Below are 16,715 nucleotides of genomic sequence, written 5' to 3' on the forward strand. Positions count from 1 at the left end.
CTCGTTTGGCCTCTTCGGCTGTGCGTGTCCTCCAGATGAAGGTGAACAATTGACAGGGCCTCCAGTGATCCAGGGGGGCAGGGGCAGGGGCAGGGGACTTGGGCCAAGACTTTGATCGCAGATTGTGCGGGAGTCAAATGAGCGAGAGCTCTTGTCTATTCAAGCACTCGATGAGTTGATGTTTCCCAGATCCATAGTGTAAAGGCTTAAGAAGATTTCTCAAAATGAAGTAGATGAACATGGGTTTCTTCCTATAAATTCTTTGAAACCACTGAGCTTTAAGTCAGTTACCTACCATTTTATTTTACATAGAACTTTCCATATTGTTTAGCAATGTTCCTATTACATATACGCCTTGTTATTTAATATATAAGCAAAGTAGGTAAGAAACCATTATAAAAAAATGTTCAAAACATAAATAGTCAAAATATCCAAACTCTGTAAGTTACCTATTTTATTTGGGTAATTATTCAGATGAATTAAAATTAATAAAGGCTGATAGCCACTTTCGAATAAAAGACCAGTCCGAATGGAAACACCCAAGAGAAAATACCTGCAAACGTGGTCATAACAGTAAGGCATAAATACTTTTTACGGCCATAAATTCTTATGAATAATACGCGAAATCGTCAAACGAAAGTTATCCACATAATAAAGGCCCAGTTGCTCTTCCTACCAACTTTAATTTTCGAAGAGGTGGCGACTCCAGTCAACCGCTTAACCCGCAACGCCGGCCTCCACAAAGTGGGGACAACTTTTCTACAAGTGAGGTAATTAGCTAAATGCCGCAGCCCAATCTAATCAACAGCTCCGCCGAGGCACTTTAGTGAAAACCGAGAGGCGTTGGTCAGCTCGACTCAGTCTGCCGCGGATCGGAAAACTTTCATTCAATTGCAGCGGCGGCTTCAAGTGAGCAGCAAATCTAGCGTGGCGCATATGCAAATCGAGACTTGCCACACTCTGTACGCACACTGAAATTAAGGGGTTTCAAAAGCAGTAAATCAGCCATTTGTTTTGTAATAACCTCTCCTTTTAATTTTGTAAGATATTTGTTAACGAATTTCCGAATCGTGACTTTTGACTTTCAACATAAACGTGTCAAATATACATACAAATACTTAATAAATGAAATACTTTTGACAGACTCAAAGGTTAGCCAAAAGTTTCATTTACCTATTCCCAAACTTACCTAAATTATATTTAAATATTTGAGAGCTCTTTATTATAGGCATGTTTTTAATGTTGATTAGGTAAATCTAATGGTCAAAAAAAGTTTAAGGAATTTACCACTAACTTACCACTAAGTTAAAAGTCTTTTTTTATTTTATTTTAAAACAGCTCAAAAAAGGATTTTATTTTACATTCTATCCATCTTGTTTCTTAGCTTACAGGACAACTAGATTTTGTTTCTCTCAGTGCATTTTTCGAGACGAACTCCAAAGTCCGGATCCCTGGCGGCGGCGGCGTCCACTTGACCAGGCGACAGACCCAACAGCAACAACGGTGACAGGGACAAACGCAACAACAGGAGCAGGCGCGGTGCAAGAGCAACAACCACAGCTGCAACATGGATGACACGTCAATCTCGGGCTGCCCACTTGGTGCACGCAACAGGGAACTAGGAGCGGGGAACAGGGAACAGGGAACAGGGAACTGGGAACTGGATTTGGCCCGTTCGAGCCGTTTCAGGCGCGACAAATTAAGCTGCAACGACCAGAACGACTCCTTGTACTTCCCATTAATTAGCACTAAAATAAACAGGCCCATGGCGAGGGGTCGGGCCCTGGCCTTTCGGTTTCTACGAAATCACGGACATCTATCAGCAGCAACATGCCACACGACGTTGTAGACTGTCCGTTAAGGCATCTGACAGCCGCCTAAGCAGTCAATTGATATGCCCAAAGTGGGCACAGCCGACATCCAATATCCAACATCCAATATCCACATTCAGCGTCCAACATCCAGCTTCATAGAAGGGCACCACTCACTCGTCCAGATCCAGCAATCCCAACAAATCGAATTCAATCGAAGACGCTGCCGAAGATGACGAGGAACGCTCCCGATATGATGGACAACATATCAATTTGGGGTGGCTGCTGTTCAGCCCGCCATTACACTTTCAGACTGCTTTTTAGTTCGAAGAAACATATAGCAGAACATCATTGAAATCTACTTCAACCAAGTTTAACATCAATGTAAAAGAAGATTCTTAATACTTGAAAAAACTTCACAACATGAAAATATTAAAGTTAAATATTTATTTTCTTTCAATGTGTAAGAATATCATTATATATTCTGACCATTATCATACACAAAATAATACACAAAATCAAGCTATACTAACTATAAACTTAATGAGCTAAAATAGCTTATAAACTGGGTGGATGCTTGCTATATAAAATCCCTTCAGTTTACATACCTTAAATGTTATCGTAATAAATAAGCTAACAATATTCAGTTGCGACTACTGTTTTTTCTGTGTGCACTCCTCAAGTAGTATTTGGGCAACCTTCGACGTTTATTTGTCTATCGGGCAGAAATGTGTCCATCATAAAATGTCAATTAGCTGATTGAAATCAGCGCATGCGATCCTCAATTATTTCAATTTATGGCCAACAGGAAATTGCGGCAACTGCCACTGCGCAGAACAAATGACATGATCAAGATGCCATTGCGGATTGGGCCTGGGATTTGGGCTCGAATGCGGTTGTGCCCCGAGATCCGGGCCTTGCCTTCTTCTATTTCTCCTTCTATTTCGATGGCGCTGTGCGGCTTTAGTGGCGTAGTTTATGTAACGATCGCCATTCGGGCAGCGGGAGCAGCAAATGTTGCAGCTTTGCAATGCAAATTCTGCAGCGGAGATGCATTCGGAATAAAAATGTTTGGGCGAAGCACTCTCAGCGGGACTTGGCACGATGAAGATGATGACAACGACGAAGCAACCATCCCACTTTCAACCAACAAACCGACAAACCGACGAACTGCGGCGATCATCCTCAGCAAATGGTTCTGTCTGCTCCAGCAGCTCCAAACATTTTCCTCCCGCTCCCTGTTTTTTTCTTGTCCTTGTTGGGGTATGCTAATTTGGTTGTCAAACTGACACATCGATCAGGTAAAAAGAAAGGAGTCAAAGAGGTGCTCAAAATCTGATGGACCCGCTTTCTTTGTCTTTGAGCAAAAGCCTAAAGATATGCTACGATATTCTTCCCGTCAATGACAGGCAATTTCCACAAACAATGGATAGCAAATATCGCATGCGACAAGAACAGCAAAGTTATTTGTTTGCAGCTCAGTGTGAATTGAGTTGGTTTACCAATATTACTTTATGTGCAAAGTAATGCTTTTTATAACACTCTAATTAAAACAGATACATACAAATTATTAGAAAATTAAAAATAAATCTAATTGCCATTTAAGTTGTGTATACATCGAGTTAATACCAACTGCAGCAGTAAAAAAAGGAACACTGAGCGCATCAGCAACCTACTATGCTCAGATATCACAATACAAAAAGGGTAACAATTTTAGCAAAAAATCATCGCAGATCCTGCAGCTGCGATAAAGGAAGTTGCAGCAGTTGAAACAATAGCATGTGCGAAATTGAACTGTCTGTCAGTTTTTGCGCTGTTTTGCTGCCACATTCAACCAGTTTATTGACGCATGGGCCTGGCCTAAAAGCGTGTGAATAGCAACAGAAGTTCGGGGCTTCTTCACACACGCTTTTTATGTAAATTCCGCTGTTTTCACCCACACTCGCATGAGCGTTTTAAAAGCGGATTTTCCGCCGTTTTTTACGATCTGAGAGCAGGGTTCTAGACTATTTCGGGGTTGTGCTAACTGGCAGCTGGAGTTAGGTTGCGCTAAATTTACTGTTCGACACGCCCTGCCAAAATAGTTTTAGAGAGTGCGTTTTACGAGCCCACGCGACTTTGGCGCCACACGAGATGTGTTAATGTGTGAGATTCGGATTCGGATTAGGATTGGGCCTGGGGCCCAAAGCGCAGACTGAGCCCCCAATTCCAAATTGACATTTCAATGGGCCTCCCCAAAAGTATGCACTGACATGTGGACTCGGAGTGGGGAGATTGGGGACTTCGGACTGGACGAGGAAGCTCTGGAAGTGGAGGTGGAGTTGCGGCAGCGAGAGTGTGGAACACGGCTAAACAATTGCAAAAGTGTAAAACGCGTTAAGCCAACTGAAATGGGAGCCCTCGACCTCTTTGCCCCACCACGCATCCTCAGCTTAGCAACTTTTGTTGATGCCCCAACTGCGACTTAGTTTCTACTTTGATGGATGTGAAGCTCTTTGTCGTGGCGGGCACTGAAAAAAAACACTGTTAACTTGCTTATTTCCTTAAATTTACTTATATTCATTTATTTTAAAATGCAAGACATTAATCATTATAATTAGAAGATGACTTAAAATGCTTTTTAAGTGTTATTAAATCCATAATTTTTTAGAGTGATAAATAAGGAATTCTGAAATAGTCCTTTAAAATTGTCTAAAAAAAGAGAACATTTTTTATATATTTATATTATTTATATTATTTAAATGAATTATGACTAAGGGTTGATATATAGCTATTGGAAATAATTATCCATTTATTAAAAAAGAATTTTAAAAAGAAAATTAAAATTGTATTTATTTTAAAATTTTTTTTTTTCAAAATAGCTTGAATTAAATTTTTATTCTAGTGTAAGAATGTTTCGCATGTGTTTAAGTGCGTATGTGTTTGTGCTGGATTTATTTGTGGCAACACAAAGATTTTTTAATGGCATCTTTTGTAGCAATTTTTTATACACTCTCCCCGGCTCAAGCCCAAAGCCGTTTCATAAGCACCCTGCCCGTTGTGGGTGGGTGGTTGGACTCGTATTTGCGGGACGGAGCATTTGATATGGCACCCCGACCCAAGGAGCGAGGGTTAAGTCTGAGGAACTCCTTTAGCTCAAATAAACTTGGCTACATTGTTACCGGCTTTTGGCCATCCCCTCCCATACGAAACTCCCTCTCAGCGGGGAGGAAATGGAATGCGAGTGTGTGCGAATGCCTTTGAGTGTGTGCACTCAGGCAAGGTGTTTGCCTGTTAAATTATATAACAATGCAATGAACTGTAAAATACGCAGCTAAGTGCTGCTCCTTAGAGCTCGGCTTATTCCCAGCTCCAACTTCTTGGTTTCTAATGCTCAAAAAGGTGGCTGAACGAACGGAGAAGAGGGCTTGGGGTGGAAATCTAGAAAACGTCATAATTGGACCGAGGTGACAGAAGGTCTTTCTGGCTGCCCAGAACCATTAACTTGCTTAATTAGAGCATGCCAAATTAAACGGCCAAATTATGCAAATGTTTCGGTTTGGAAGGAGGACAGTCGAGAATTATGGGCCACAAAGATATGAAACTAATTTAGATTTGTCATTACAAAAACATTTAATGTTTGAGGGAGAAAGTTGATATTAAATTGATAATTTATTAAGCTTGTATGGAATAATTTTCTCCTGCACTGAATTTATGCAAAACTCACCAATCGTTTGATCCAATATTTAACACCTTTAATATTGCTCAGTAAGCAAAGTTAAGAAAATGATTCTTAACCCGTCAGCTATCAAGATTTACTCTCTGTCACCACAAGGTCAGCGAATTCCCCAATCCCCCAGTACAGCACGCCACGAATTGTGTTAAATAATGAAAAACTAAATTAAACATTAAGATAACAATAAAATGTGAAAATTATGCAGGGCCAACCGTTATTTTATTAAGCAAACACACACGGAAAACTCGGGGCGAAGCACGCTAATGTAGGCTAAATATGAATTACCGCGAAAATATATAGTGCACAGTTAATTAAATCATAATGAGCTCTTCACATGCATCCGAGGTCCGAGGCGAAAATCAATTAAAGCCTGGCACACTTTTGGGTGCCGCCTCTTTTCGGGGAGCTTGTGTGTTGGTTATGGCCGAAAAGCAAACATAAAGCGAAACTTTTCCATTTTGTGGTAAACGCTTTAATATGGGAACAACCCGAAACCATTTAAATTCAAATCGATTCCAAATGACTTTACTTATATGCGAAATTGAAGACGGCCTGCGGAGGGTTGGAAAAGCAGTTTGGGGAAGCTCTGGGGCCCCTCGTAAAACGCAGAAGAAGTAAGCACTGCGACCCTTAATTTAAAGATTACTTTTCCCCCATTTGGCTCTGTTTGCTTTCAATTGTTTTTATCAGTTTACATTCGAAAGTAACAAAACAAAAATAACAGGGGAAGACAGAACGACAAACAAATAAAATTCATCTACCGAGGGAGAGCAGAGATTTGGCTGTGATTTAGTTGGGGAAATCGCTGAAAAACACATAAGCTTTTCGCTCTCGTTGGCTGGGGTTTTATTGGCATTGCTGTCAGCGGATTCTGCTGGGGAGCGGCGACTGCTTCTATTTGTTTCGATTTGTTTGGGCAGCAGCTGAGTCTCGAACTGGAGCTGAAAGCTTCGATTTAATTGAAACTTTGCTCATTAAATGGCTGAGTGAAGGAATGAAAAGTTTCCCCGCATTTTGCATACTTTCGCAGCGCAGAAGGGGAGCTCTGCATCAGTCATATTTCAGAGAGGGGGTGGGGAAAAGAATTGCAGACGAGGTTTCCCAAGAAATTGCAAATGAAATATAATAAATGATGTCACACAAGGCGATGAGCGGCAGCTTGTCAAAAACACATGTGTCTGAAAGAGACGCCACCAGCAGATGAGAGAGTGGCACAACCCACTCAAAAAACTTACTAGTATTCCTTTAAAAAAAAAATTTGTAATTTAATGATTAAGTAAAAGGTAGAGCTAAGTATTTTTATGGTTGTAGCAGATTATTTTCAAAATGCAATCTGTAAAACCTTCAAGGTAAAATGAAAACTGTTCTCTTGAGATTTAATTTTGTTACCATTTTCTCGTTCTACTTTACTTCTAACAACATACTTCTCATGATTTATATTATGTGCAAATTGAGCTCACTTTAAATTACAAGTTCTCTTTAAAATAGTTATTTTACGTACTTCTGCTCTTAATATAGTATTTTGTAGTAAGCCAGTTATTAAACTCTTACATTTTCAAAACCAAATCAGTTGGAATTTCTCTCGGTGCGGGAGCAGATGAAGCCCTCAAAAGTAGACAATAATAATGATTGTTCCTCGAGCAGGGAAAAACTTCTGCTCGAGCACCGTTCCACTCGTGATCCTTTGTGTTGCGATGCATGCTGCTCCGTTCTGTTACATTTGCGCTGACTGATGAGACAATTTGTCATTTGCCGCAGACGCGACTCAGGAAGTCCAGGGGGCGGGGAGGGTTGACAATCGCTGACGGGGAACTAGTCTAAGGTCTAGCACCAACTGGGAACTGCGTACTGGGTCCACCAACCCCTGGACCATCCGCTCCGAGGGCAGCCTCATCTGGCCAGAGAATAATCATAATTCCCCGTACCAAACCATCCGGAAGCGAAAGTGCAAATACTCATGAGCCAGCAGGCCCAAAACAGTCGGCTGACCAAATAGCTGCTGGCTCGAACCCACAAAGTGCGATTATCAAGCAAGGACCGGCTATGAATAATTATTAAAAATTTAAGAGCGCACGCACTTCATTCATGGGCATAAAATAAAAATTTAATGGCATTTAAGTGGCCCCCGGCATGTCCTTTGTGTGCGGAGAGGGGTCCCTGAGCCCAGAAGCCGAAAAAAATATATTTTCTGGCAGGCACAATTAATATTATGGCGTGCCAGCCAACTTGATGTGGCACCTTCCCAAGCCCGGGAAAAAAGCACAGGAAGCACTTAGCGTCGCAACATGCGAAATAAAAAATCGTGTGCCGCTCTTCAGTGGAAAGCGAGTGGGAGGAAGAGAAAGGGGGTTTCACTGTAGCCGAGCCATTGAACTTGTTCGGGTGGCTGGCAAAGGTCGAGGAGTCAGAGTAGCCAAAATGAAACGCCAAATAAATAAAGCGGCGCAGGACAGAACAGTAAAATGCTCATAAGTGCCGGGCCATAACTCAAACCCGACTTTGTGCTCTGTCCAATTACCTTGTCCCAGTGAAACTGCCGGCTGACTTTGTTCGCCTTATCGGCCCGCTTATCGGGGGCATACTGTCGAGCAGGGCCGAGCGTAATTGAGCTAATTTGCAGCCGGATCCGGCTTAAAGCTACACATTCTTCGCTCTCGGCATCCATCATCCGCTTGCCGGAGTCGCAAACTTATGCAAAATAAAGACGAGGAGTGTACGTGACCAAGTGCGTAATATGCAAAAAGTTGAGCCACGTCCCTACGCCCAGCGAATCGCAAATGAATGTCAGCCGAAGGACGAGCACACACCACTCCCTCCCATAAACTTTACATGTATATCCTGCGCAGCCAGGACTCGGAGCTTGTCAGACAAGTCATGGCCATGTAGGATCACCGGAGCAACGCAGCCTGAATTCCTAAGCAGGCAGACAAGCAGCCGGCGCGGGGAAAGTGCGGGGAAAGTAAAAGTTTCCTTTAATTTCGGACAATTTATTTTAATTTGCCAGAAAAGGAGCTGGCATTCTCATTTGCAAATCATGTGGCGTGCAATTAGGCGACGCTTTCACTAACAACAAAGGCGACTCGCAGTAATTTGAATGGAATGACATGGAGCCTGGCACCGTCGACGTCCTGATTCCCCACTGAATCTGCCAGGAGTCACTTCCCCGGTCGCCTCGACAGCTGCTGAACACGGTGCGTATGATTGATGCAGACTACCAGACGCCGCAAATGTAATTTGCGAATGTTCCCAGCCTCCTTGGGGATTCCGTTGACAGATGAAGTTTCGCATAGTTTTCGGCTAGCTTAAAGTTCCGATGTGTTGATGTGGCACTTTGGCCTAAGTAAACAACCGAAGGCCTTCACAAAAGGTTTTCTTACTTGGCGGATACATAATCGATTGGAAGCTTGTATGCGGAAAATGTGACTTAAATAATAAGAGAATGTTCAGATTTTATTTAGTAGATCGATTTTCAAACCAAGAGCTGTAAAACTCTGTAACCTATGTGACAGCTTCTTATATTACATAATAATAAATATACACCACATAAAGGGGAAATATTAGTGGTTTTCCCATTTCCAAACAGTGTTTCTTAAATGGACTTTCCTTTTCTCTTCGCTTGGTACTCGTCCATGCTACAGCTTCAAATCTTTAAGACATCGATCTTGGCTCTGGGCTAGGTAAATTCAATCAAGTCCTTCCATTTGCTAGCCAAATTGAAAACATATGTTCCGGCCTTGGTATTTCGCCGAACCCAAAGACAAACAGGGGGAGGGCGGGGCAGGAAAGCTACTTAAAAATGTTGCACACGTACAGCCAATTGTGAGCAAACAGCTCCGAGGAAGGAGACTGGGGAGGAGTCAAGGAACTTTGCCGCCGGATCCCCAATTCCCCTGACAGGCTGGCGAGGCAGCTTCATCAGGCTTCCACATCCACATCCACAGCCTCATCCTCATCCTCGTCCACACCATCATCATCATCATCGTCTTCATCGGGCACATCATGAGGCTCATCAGCATCAACTTGTCTGTCCCTACATCGCCCCAAAAGCTACTAAATTTCACGCAATCACGACCACACACACACACACACACACGTACATACACACAAGGTCCTTCGTCCTGCTTCAGTTATTCGTCGCTTTTTTGTGTGCTGGCAACTGCCTAATAAAATATTTAGTTGCTGGGAGTCATTGACAAGTTTGCAGACAAGGTTCTTGGTTTGTGGTCTCTTTATGCTCCTTGATGGGACAGAAACGAGGCTGTCAGGTGAGTTGTGCCTGTTTTTTACCTACTGCCTGCCATCTTTTCTTCGACACTGAAAAAAAACACAACAAAGTCAGGCCTACTAACATATAATTTATTTTTGGGTGCTACACGAAATTTATGAGTACAAGTCCAGTAAAATAATTATGATTATGCGACCAATCAATTAGTTATATTAAATAATAAAAACTTTTAATTTAAGCATTAAGTTTTATGTACTTAAACTTTTTCTCAGTTGTCCGATTTCCAGCACCCGCTTTTTACGAGGCCCCAAACGTATTAAACGGTCATTGAAAGCGTTTTGCTCCAGGAAGTGATGAAAAATTCAAAACCAATATTTAAAAAGCCATCAAATCAAACAAAGTGCAACAATGTGTGATCCCGAATCGGGAGAGCCCAGCATTTTGGGCATCCTTTCAGCGTTTAATATCTCATCAAGTGTTACGCTTTACGACTACTTAAAACCCCATAAAAAACAAAACAATATAAAACTGTGGCGGGGAACAGGCAACGAGTCCCACACAAAATCAACGTCGAAAGCCGTAAATTTCCTCCGGTCGGTTTCAGACGGGTTTTCCAGGGAAAATCTGCTGAAAGGAAAGCGAAAGGAAATGCAAAAAGCGAAAAAGCAACGGCAAATAGCTACAAAAGCAGCGACAGCAGCAAGATTTAATGATGCAGCATGATTTGCGCATAAAAAGAAGCGAAATAGAATAGAATGAAATGAAATAGAAAGGGGCGGAGTCGGAGGCTTGGCGGGGGCGTGGCAGGCGGCATTATAGCTTGACAGACATCGGCAACTGCTGGGCAGCTTTGATAAAATGCAGCACTCCCATCCACAATCACTCACATCCTGTCATACAATATATGCATGAGCATATATATTCTAACACTTTAGTTGCGCATAAAATGTTACAGGACTTTTCATGAGTGCCACAGCGGGAAATAGAAGGAAGCTGCCGAGTTTGCTGGGATTCCTATATGTGCACATGTATTCTGGAATGTGAATGCATGCCTGCGTCAAAGGGTGAACAAACCCTTATGAATACAGAAAAGCTACACTGAAACCCAGAAAAATTGAAAATCCATAAGGAACCATTTAAGAGGTGTTTCAAAATCAAAGAATCTGTAATTCGATTCAAATATGCTTGTTATAATTAATTAATTATAGTTTTGGTTATGTAATATTAATTTAACATTACAAAATGTGTAGGAAAATAAAAAACACCATTTTAATATATTTAAATTTACTTTTTTAACGTAAAGTCCTACCCATTGGGCTAAACAAATATCTGCATTAGGCTTTTCGAATCTTACATCTTCGTCAAACCCTCATAATATAGTTTTGTGTGCCGCCACTATATGTTTTCAAGTTTCTAAACTCCACAAAAAAGAGAAGCCAAAACTAAAACAAAACTTAACTCTTCAACAAAACTGTCTAAATATTTAATTATATTTCTCCCATAACGCTTGAGGCTAATTTGATGTTTTAACCGTTTGCATGTTGTTTTGTTTTTGTCACTGGCTTCAGCTTCAACTTGCCTTCGGTCAATATGCTAAATTATTCAAACAGTGAACCCCAACATCAACAAAAGCCAAGTCGAAACTGCTGGTTGGGCCAGGTTTACATCATATTCACTGTGACTGACATGACAGACTAGAGTTCTAGCGGGATGACATAACCACACGCGGTGAGGAGAGCGAAAAGTTCGCGAAACATAATTGATGAGGTGTCAGAACTGTCGGAGCTACCCAGTTTTCTAGGCCACGGTCAAATATTAATTATGAAATTAACCATTTCTCTTTGTTCTAGTTGGGGACTTTATTGAAAATGTTTAATAAATTTCATCAGCCATTAAATAATCTATAATTTGAAGTCCTCTTCACAAAAAAAAAATGTTATCATGATCAACCTTTTGTTTGCATTCCGGGTTTATTATTACTTGACTTTATCTGGATATTGCATTTGGAAATTATTAATGTCGTCAGCTGCCAACAAAGGTACTTTCCAGCCTTTCAACATATTTTACTCTCATTTAATATTGAGTACTCAAAGTTTCACACTTGCACAGATTAAAAACTTGTTTAATGTCATGTGCCATATATGTTTATATTGCTTTTTCAGCACAATAATATACATAAGGTACAAAAAATATTTATTAACTTATTACAATGCCCTATTCGATCGCTATCTATTTCAGTATATAGGAGTACCCTTATCATAAATTGTAAAGCGAATATATATATGTGTAAGAATACTACCACCTTTAAGATATTCCAAATTAAACAATTATAAAAGGCGATTTGACTACACACGTGATAAAAGCCTGAGTAGCGGAAAACTTTTAATTTTGTTGTCATGTGTAATTATTTGTTACCAAAGATTAGATTGTACAGCTTTAGATATGGTCATTTGATTTGAATTGATTCAAAGAGCAGGGTTTTCAAAAGCTCTCGCAGTTCAGTGAATTTCTCAGAAGATAACAAAAATATAAACAAATCAATGAGCGAAAACACGGTACTTTAGATTTTTAATCTCGCAAACCACAACAACTGCCCCAAGAGAGCGGCAGATAAGTGTTCTATATGGTGTATATATGGGCTGAAAAGCGTCTAACCTGTAGAGAACGAAGAAAGATAAACCAATTGCAGTAGGCAAACATACCTATATATTCATTACGCCGGGTATAAATTGCGGTGGCGGGCGGTTGTGAAACTCAGTTAGCAATTAATCGTCCGAGTGGAATAACTGATCTTGCGCGGCAATGGCTCTCTTGGAAATATGTCTGGGCCTCCTGGTCATCGGATACTTGGTCTACAAATGGAGCACTTCCACCTTCAAGACCTTCGAGGAGCGGAATCTGCACTTTGTAAAACCATATCCCTTCGTGGGAAACCTGGGTGCATCCGCCTTGCAAAGGGCCTCCTTCCAAAAACAACTCTCTGAGTTCTACAACCGCACTCGTGAGCAGTAAGTGCATCGCAGTTCCGTCTGCCTAGAGATACGTTTTATGGTATTATGACATTTTTAGCAAAGTTGTGGGCTTCTTCAATCTGCGCACTCCCATGATTCAGTTGAACGATCCCGAGTTGATCAAGAAGATCTGCGTCAAGGACTTCGATCACTTCCCCAACCACCAGCTCTTCCTCACCTCTAACGAGCGTTTGCTAAAAGACATGCTCAGTGTGATGAGAGACCAGCGGTGGAAGCACATGAGGAACACCCTGACTCCAGTTTTTACGGCTGCCAAAATGCGGAACATGTTTACCTTGATGAACGACAGTTTCGCGGAGTGCCTCCAGCACTTGGACCTTTCTGCGGGCTCCAATCCGGGCCAAAAGGGCTTCGAGGTGGACATGAAGGTGTTGTGCAACAAACTCTCCAATGATATCATCGCCACAACCGCATTCGGACTCAAGGTGAATTCATATAACAACCCGGACAATGAGTTCTACGAGATCGGGCAGTCCGTCGTGTTTTCGCGTGGACAGCAGTTCTTCAACTTCATATTGGCCATGCTGGTGCCCAAGATTTTCAACGTGAGTCCTGTTCAGCAGTGTATTGCATTTCCCTGAATTGTATTACTATTTCCTCGTTGCAGTTCATGAAACTAACCATCTTTGAGTCCAGCAAAGTGGAGTACTTTGTTCGACTGGTGGTGGATGCCATCAAGTACCGAGAGCAGCACAACATAACCCGTCCTGACATGATTCAGCTCCTGATGGAGGCCAAGAAGGAGTCCGAAAACAACTGGACCGACGACGAGATCGTGGCCCAGTGCTTCGTCTTCTTCTTCGCTGCCTTCGAGAACAACTCCAACTTGATCTGCACTACCACCTACGAGCTGCTCCGCAATCCTGAAATCCAGGAGAGATTGTACGAGGAGGTTAAGGAGACCCACGACAGTTTAAACGGAGGCTCCCTCAATTACGACGCAGTGCAAAAGATGTCCTACATGGAGATGGTCATATCCGAGTCCCTGCGAAAGTGGACTCTGGCCGCCTTAACCGATCGCCACTGTTCCAAGGACTACACCCTCACAGACGAAGACGGAACCAAGATATTCGACTTCAAAGTGGGCGACCGTGTCAACATTCCCATCTCCGGGTTGCACCGCGATGAGCGCTACTTCCCGGAACCCATGAGGTTCGATCCGGAGCGATTCAGCAGCGATCGACATGGCGAAATGGTGCCGTACACCTATTTGCCCTTCGGCGTAGGACCTCGCAATTGTATAGGTAAGTAAAATCCTTTGTGTAACGTGCTCTCCAAGTTCTATAAATCCCTCATTGCCAACATATTTGTTTAGTTCATTTTTTTTGTTAATAGGAATATTATATTTATTAGTGTCATAATTTTAACAGAATATGTTGTCATTTATTAAATTTTATTAGTGTCATCTTAAATTAGATTGCTTTGTGATATTAGTAATATTAAAGTTGTTTTTATCTTTTTATTACATTCATTATTTAATATAATTTTTTTATTTTAATATCTAAATTATATTCGACTAAATTTCAAAGAACAGCAAAGACATATATGTTTTGTCTGAATTTTTGTCATATATGCTATATGATATTTCCTATGGCAGGTACATATATTTATGTGATATTGTATTTTCGCTTTTCAGGAAATCGTTATGCCTTGATGCAGGCCAAGGGTATGCTCTACAACCTTCTGCTGCATTACAAGATCGAGCCATCCCCAAGGACCACGAAGGATCTGTGGGAATCGGCACGCGGATTTAACTTTACACCCAGGTCCGGATTCTGGATGCAGTTGGTGCCACGAAAATAACCTGATGCCAATATCAAAAAATCTGTTCAGTTGTTTTCAAATGAAACCTGTTTAAAGAAGCACTTGTTTATATAACACAAGTTAGATTAATAAAAATATATAGCAATATATTTTATATTATTTTATATATTGGTCTGGAGGCCAAGTATCCGCTTAATACGGTTTTTTTTTTGACGCCAATTTTATTTTACATCACCTTAAATAATAGTTATTTTTATAGAATTGATCAAGAAAATGTTATTTTCAACTACTTTCATTTATTACTAGAATTGTTGAACATTTGACTTTTATTTTAAAATCTTTAACAATCTTAAAAAGCTCTGTTGAGACCACCTATATAAAATGTGGTGTTCGCCAGATTGTTATTTTCTCCACTGAAGTTCAATATACAAAGGCAGCGACAGATAAGTAATAAATTGTTGACTCACGAATAATTTAAAAAATATATCTGTTAGAACACAATTAGATGTATTTGCCATTGCTTAACTCAATTTTACGTTGCTGCCTCCATAATCCCGAAATCTGAACAGGGGTTCCCCGTTCCTTGCCTTGCAGCTAGATTGGTAAGTAAATTGTAAACTTTTCGTCTAGCTCTCAGTGGCTCTCAAACTTAAAAATAGAAAAATATTCATTTTGGACAAGAAAGTCAATAAATGTTTGTCGGGAAAGGTAATCTTTATTCAATAAAGTTTCCCTATTTTGTTTGAGAAAACTTTCCGAAACCAGCAAATTGTGCAGTCTATTGTACATATTTCTTTTGAAAAATTGCATATATAGTATTTCAAGTTTGTGGCGTACCGACATTCAAGGCGTTGTCAAACCTAGCACAGGCTCATCCGAAGTAACATTGTTTTGATCCAGCTAACGAATTAAGTAAGTATTAAGTATTGAGATTCGTTTCCGGCTACTGCACTATCTGGATAGTTCTAGGTTAGAAACAGGAAGAGAAAAGAAACATCCATAGTGTCTTATGATCCGTTCGATGGCACCTATTTTATGTAGAATCTGAATCTTGTCGTTTTTTTGTTGTGATAAAGAAGTGTCAGTTTTCATAGTGGTTTTTGAACTGTTTATCAGCCTGATTTATACACCATCATGTAATTCTTGAAGTGCTTCATACCAAGTCGACATCAGGAAGAGTTTCTGTTTCGATAAAGATTCTTGTCGTGGTTCTTGAAATAGTAATAAGTTCATATCAGTATGTCAGCTTGGCGTTATGTTTCTTCTAGCGCTTGTTAGCACCGAAGAGATTCCCAATTTGGAGGTGTTTCGTATGGCAGTCTGGATTCCTAGTGCTCCACCTCGGCCTCCTGCTCGTGCTCGGATATGTCGCAGATGACCACGTCGTCGGCACTGATGCTGGGCGAGGGAGAGGTGCCTCCGCTGGGCACATCCTCGGTGCCCGAGCAGTTGGCGGAACAACCCTGCTCGGTGGCATCCACTCCCCCCACGTGCTTCTCCATTGCCTTGGCCACCATGGCCAAGTTAGCGCCGACGACTTGCTCCACGACCTCGCCGGCCTTGATGAACACGAAGGTCGGCATGCAGGAAACGTTGTACTCCAGCGCGATGTCCTCGCACTCGTCCACGTTCACCTTGAGCACCACGGCGCGGTTCGAATACTGCTCGGCCAGCTCCTCCACCTTGGGGGCCATAATCTTGCAGGGGCCGCACCAAGTGGCGAAGAAGTCCAGCACCACCAGCTTGTCCCCGGCGCAGGCCAGTTGCTGGTAGAGATCGTCCTTGTTCCTCAGAAGCCACACCATGGTTTCGGTTGGGGGAATGAAATAAAGTAATCTCGTGGCAGCAGTGACCCGAAAATTAAATCTGATCTGAATACGAACCTCCTGTCGACGGTTTTGATTTAAAAATTTATGGCTTCTTGGATAAATACCTACCTCAAAAATAAAAAATTTTAAAAAAGTATTTCAATTCGTTAAATCAAGTGATTCAAACTAGTTTCTGGGAAATGCCTTAAAAAGTTATTGAATTATTTATACATTATTAAATATTAATCTTAAATTTTTAATTCTTAGGCTTGCCATTTATTGACTTTATTAGAATTTTCTATTAAATTTTCTTTTTTACGACTCTCCTCACAGGGTTTATGATAAACCAAAACAAAGTTT

General features: G+C 41.2%; 2 protein-coding genes across 2 annotated transcripts; one reads left to right on the forward strand and one right to left on the reverse strand.

The window, feature by feature from the left end:
- The first annotated feature begins 12,529 nt into the window (after positions 1–12,529).
- Positions 12,530–14,696, forward strand: LOC108094201 (cytochrome P450 9b2). The gene is made up of 4 exons (XM_017194656.2): positions 12,530–12,759; positions 12,821–13,328; positions 13,391–14,027; positions 14,420–14,696. Exons 1-4 carry the CDS (start codon positions 12,554–12,556, stop codon positions 14,584–14,586), a joined length of 1,518 nt encoding a protein of 505 aa, XP_017050145.1. The 5' UTR covers positions 12,530–12,553; the 3' UTR covers positions 14,587–14,696.
- A 546-nt stretch (positions 14,697–15,242) lies between these two features.
- LOC108094231 (thioredoxin-2-like) lies at positions 15,243–16,462 on the reverse strand. Its single transcript, XM_017194690.2, has one exon. It carries the CDS (start codon positions 16,350–16,352, stop codon positions 15,876–15,878), a length of 477 nt encoding a protein of 158 aa, XP_017050179.1. The 5' UTR covers positions 16,353–16,462; the 3' UTR covers positions 15,243–15,875.
- Positions 16,463–16,715: the final 253 nt, after the last annotated feature.

This window comes from Drosophila ficusphila, unplaced genomic scaffold (assembly GCF_018152265.1).
Source record: "Drosophila ficusphila isolate 14025-0441.05 unplaced genomic scaffold, ASM1815226v1 contig_414, whole genome shotgun sequence".
Taxonomy (NCBI): domain Eukaryota; kingdom Metazoa; phylum Arthropoda; class Insecta; order Diptera; family Drosophilidae; genus Drosophila; species Drosophila ficusphila.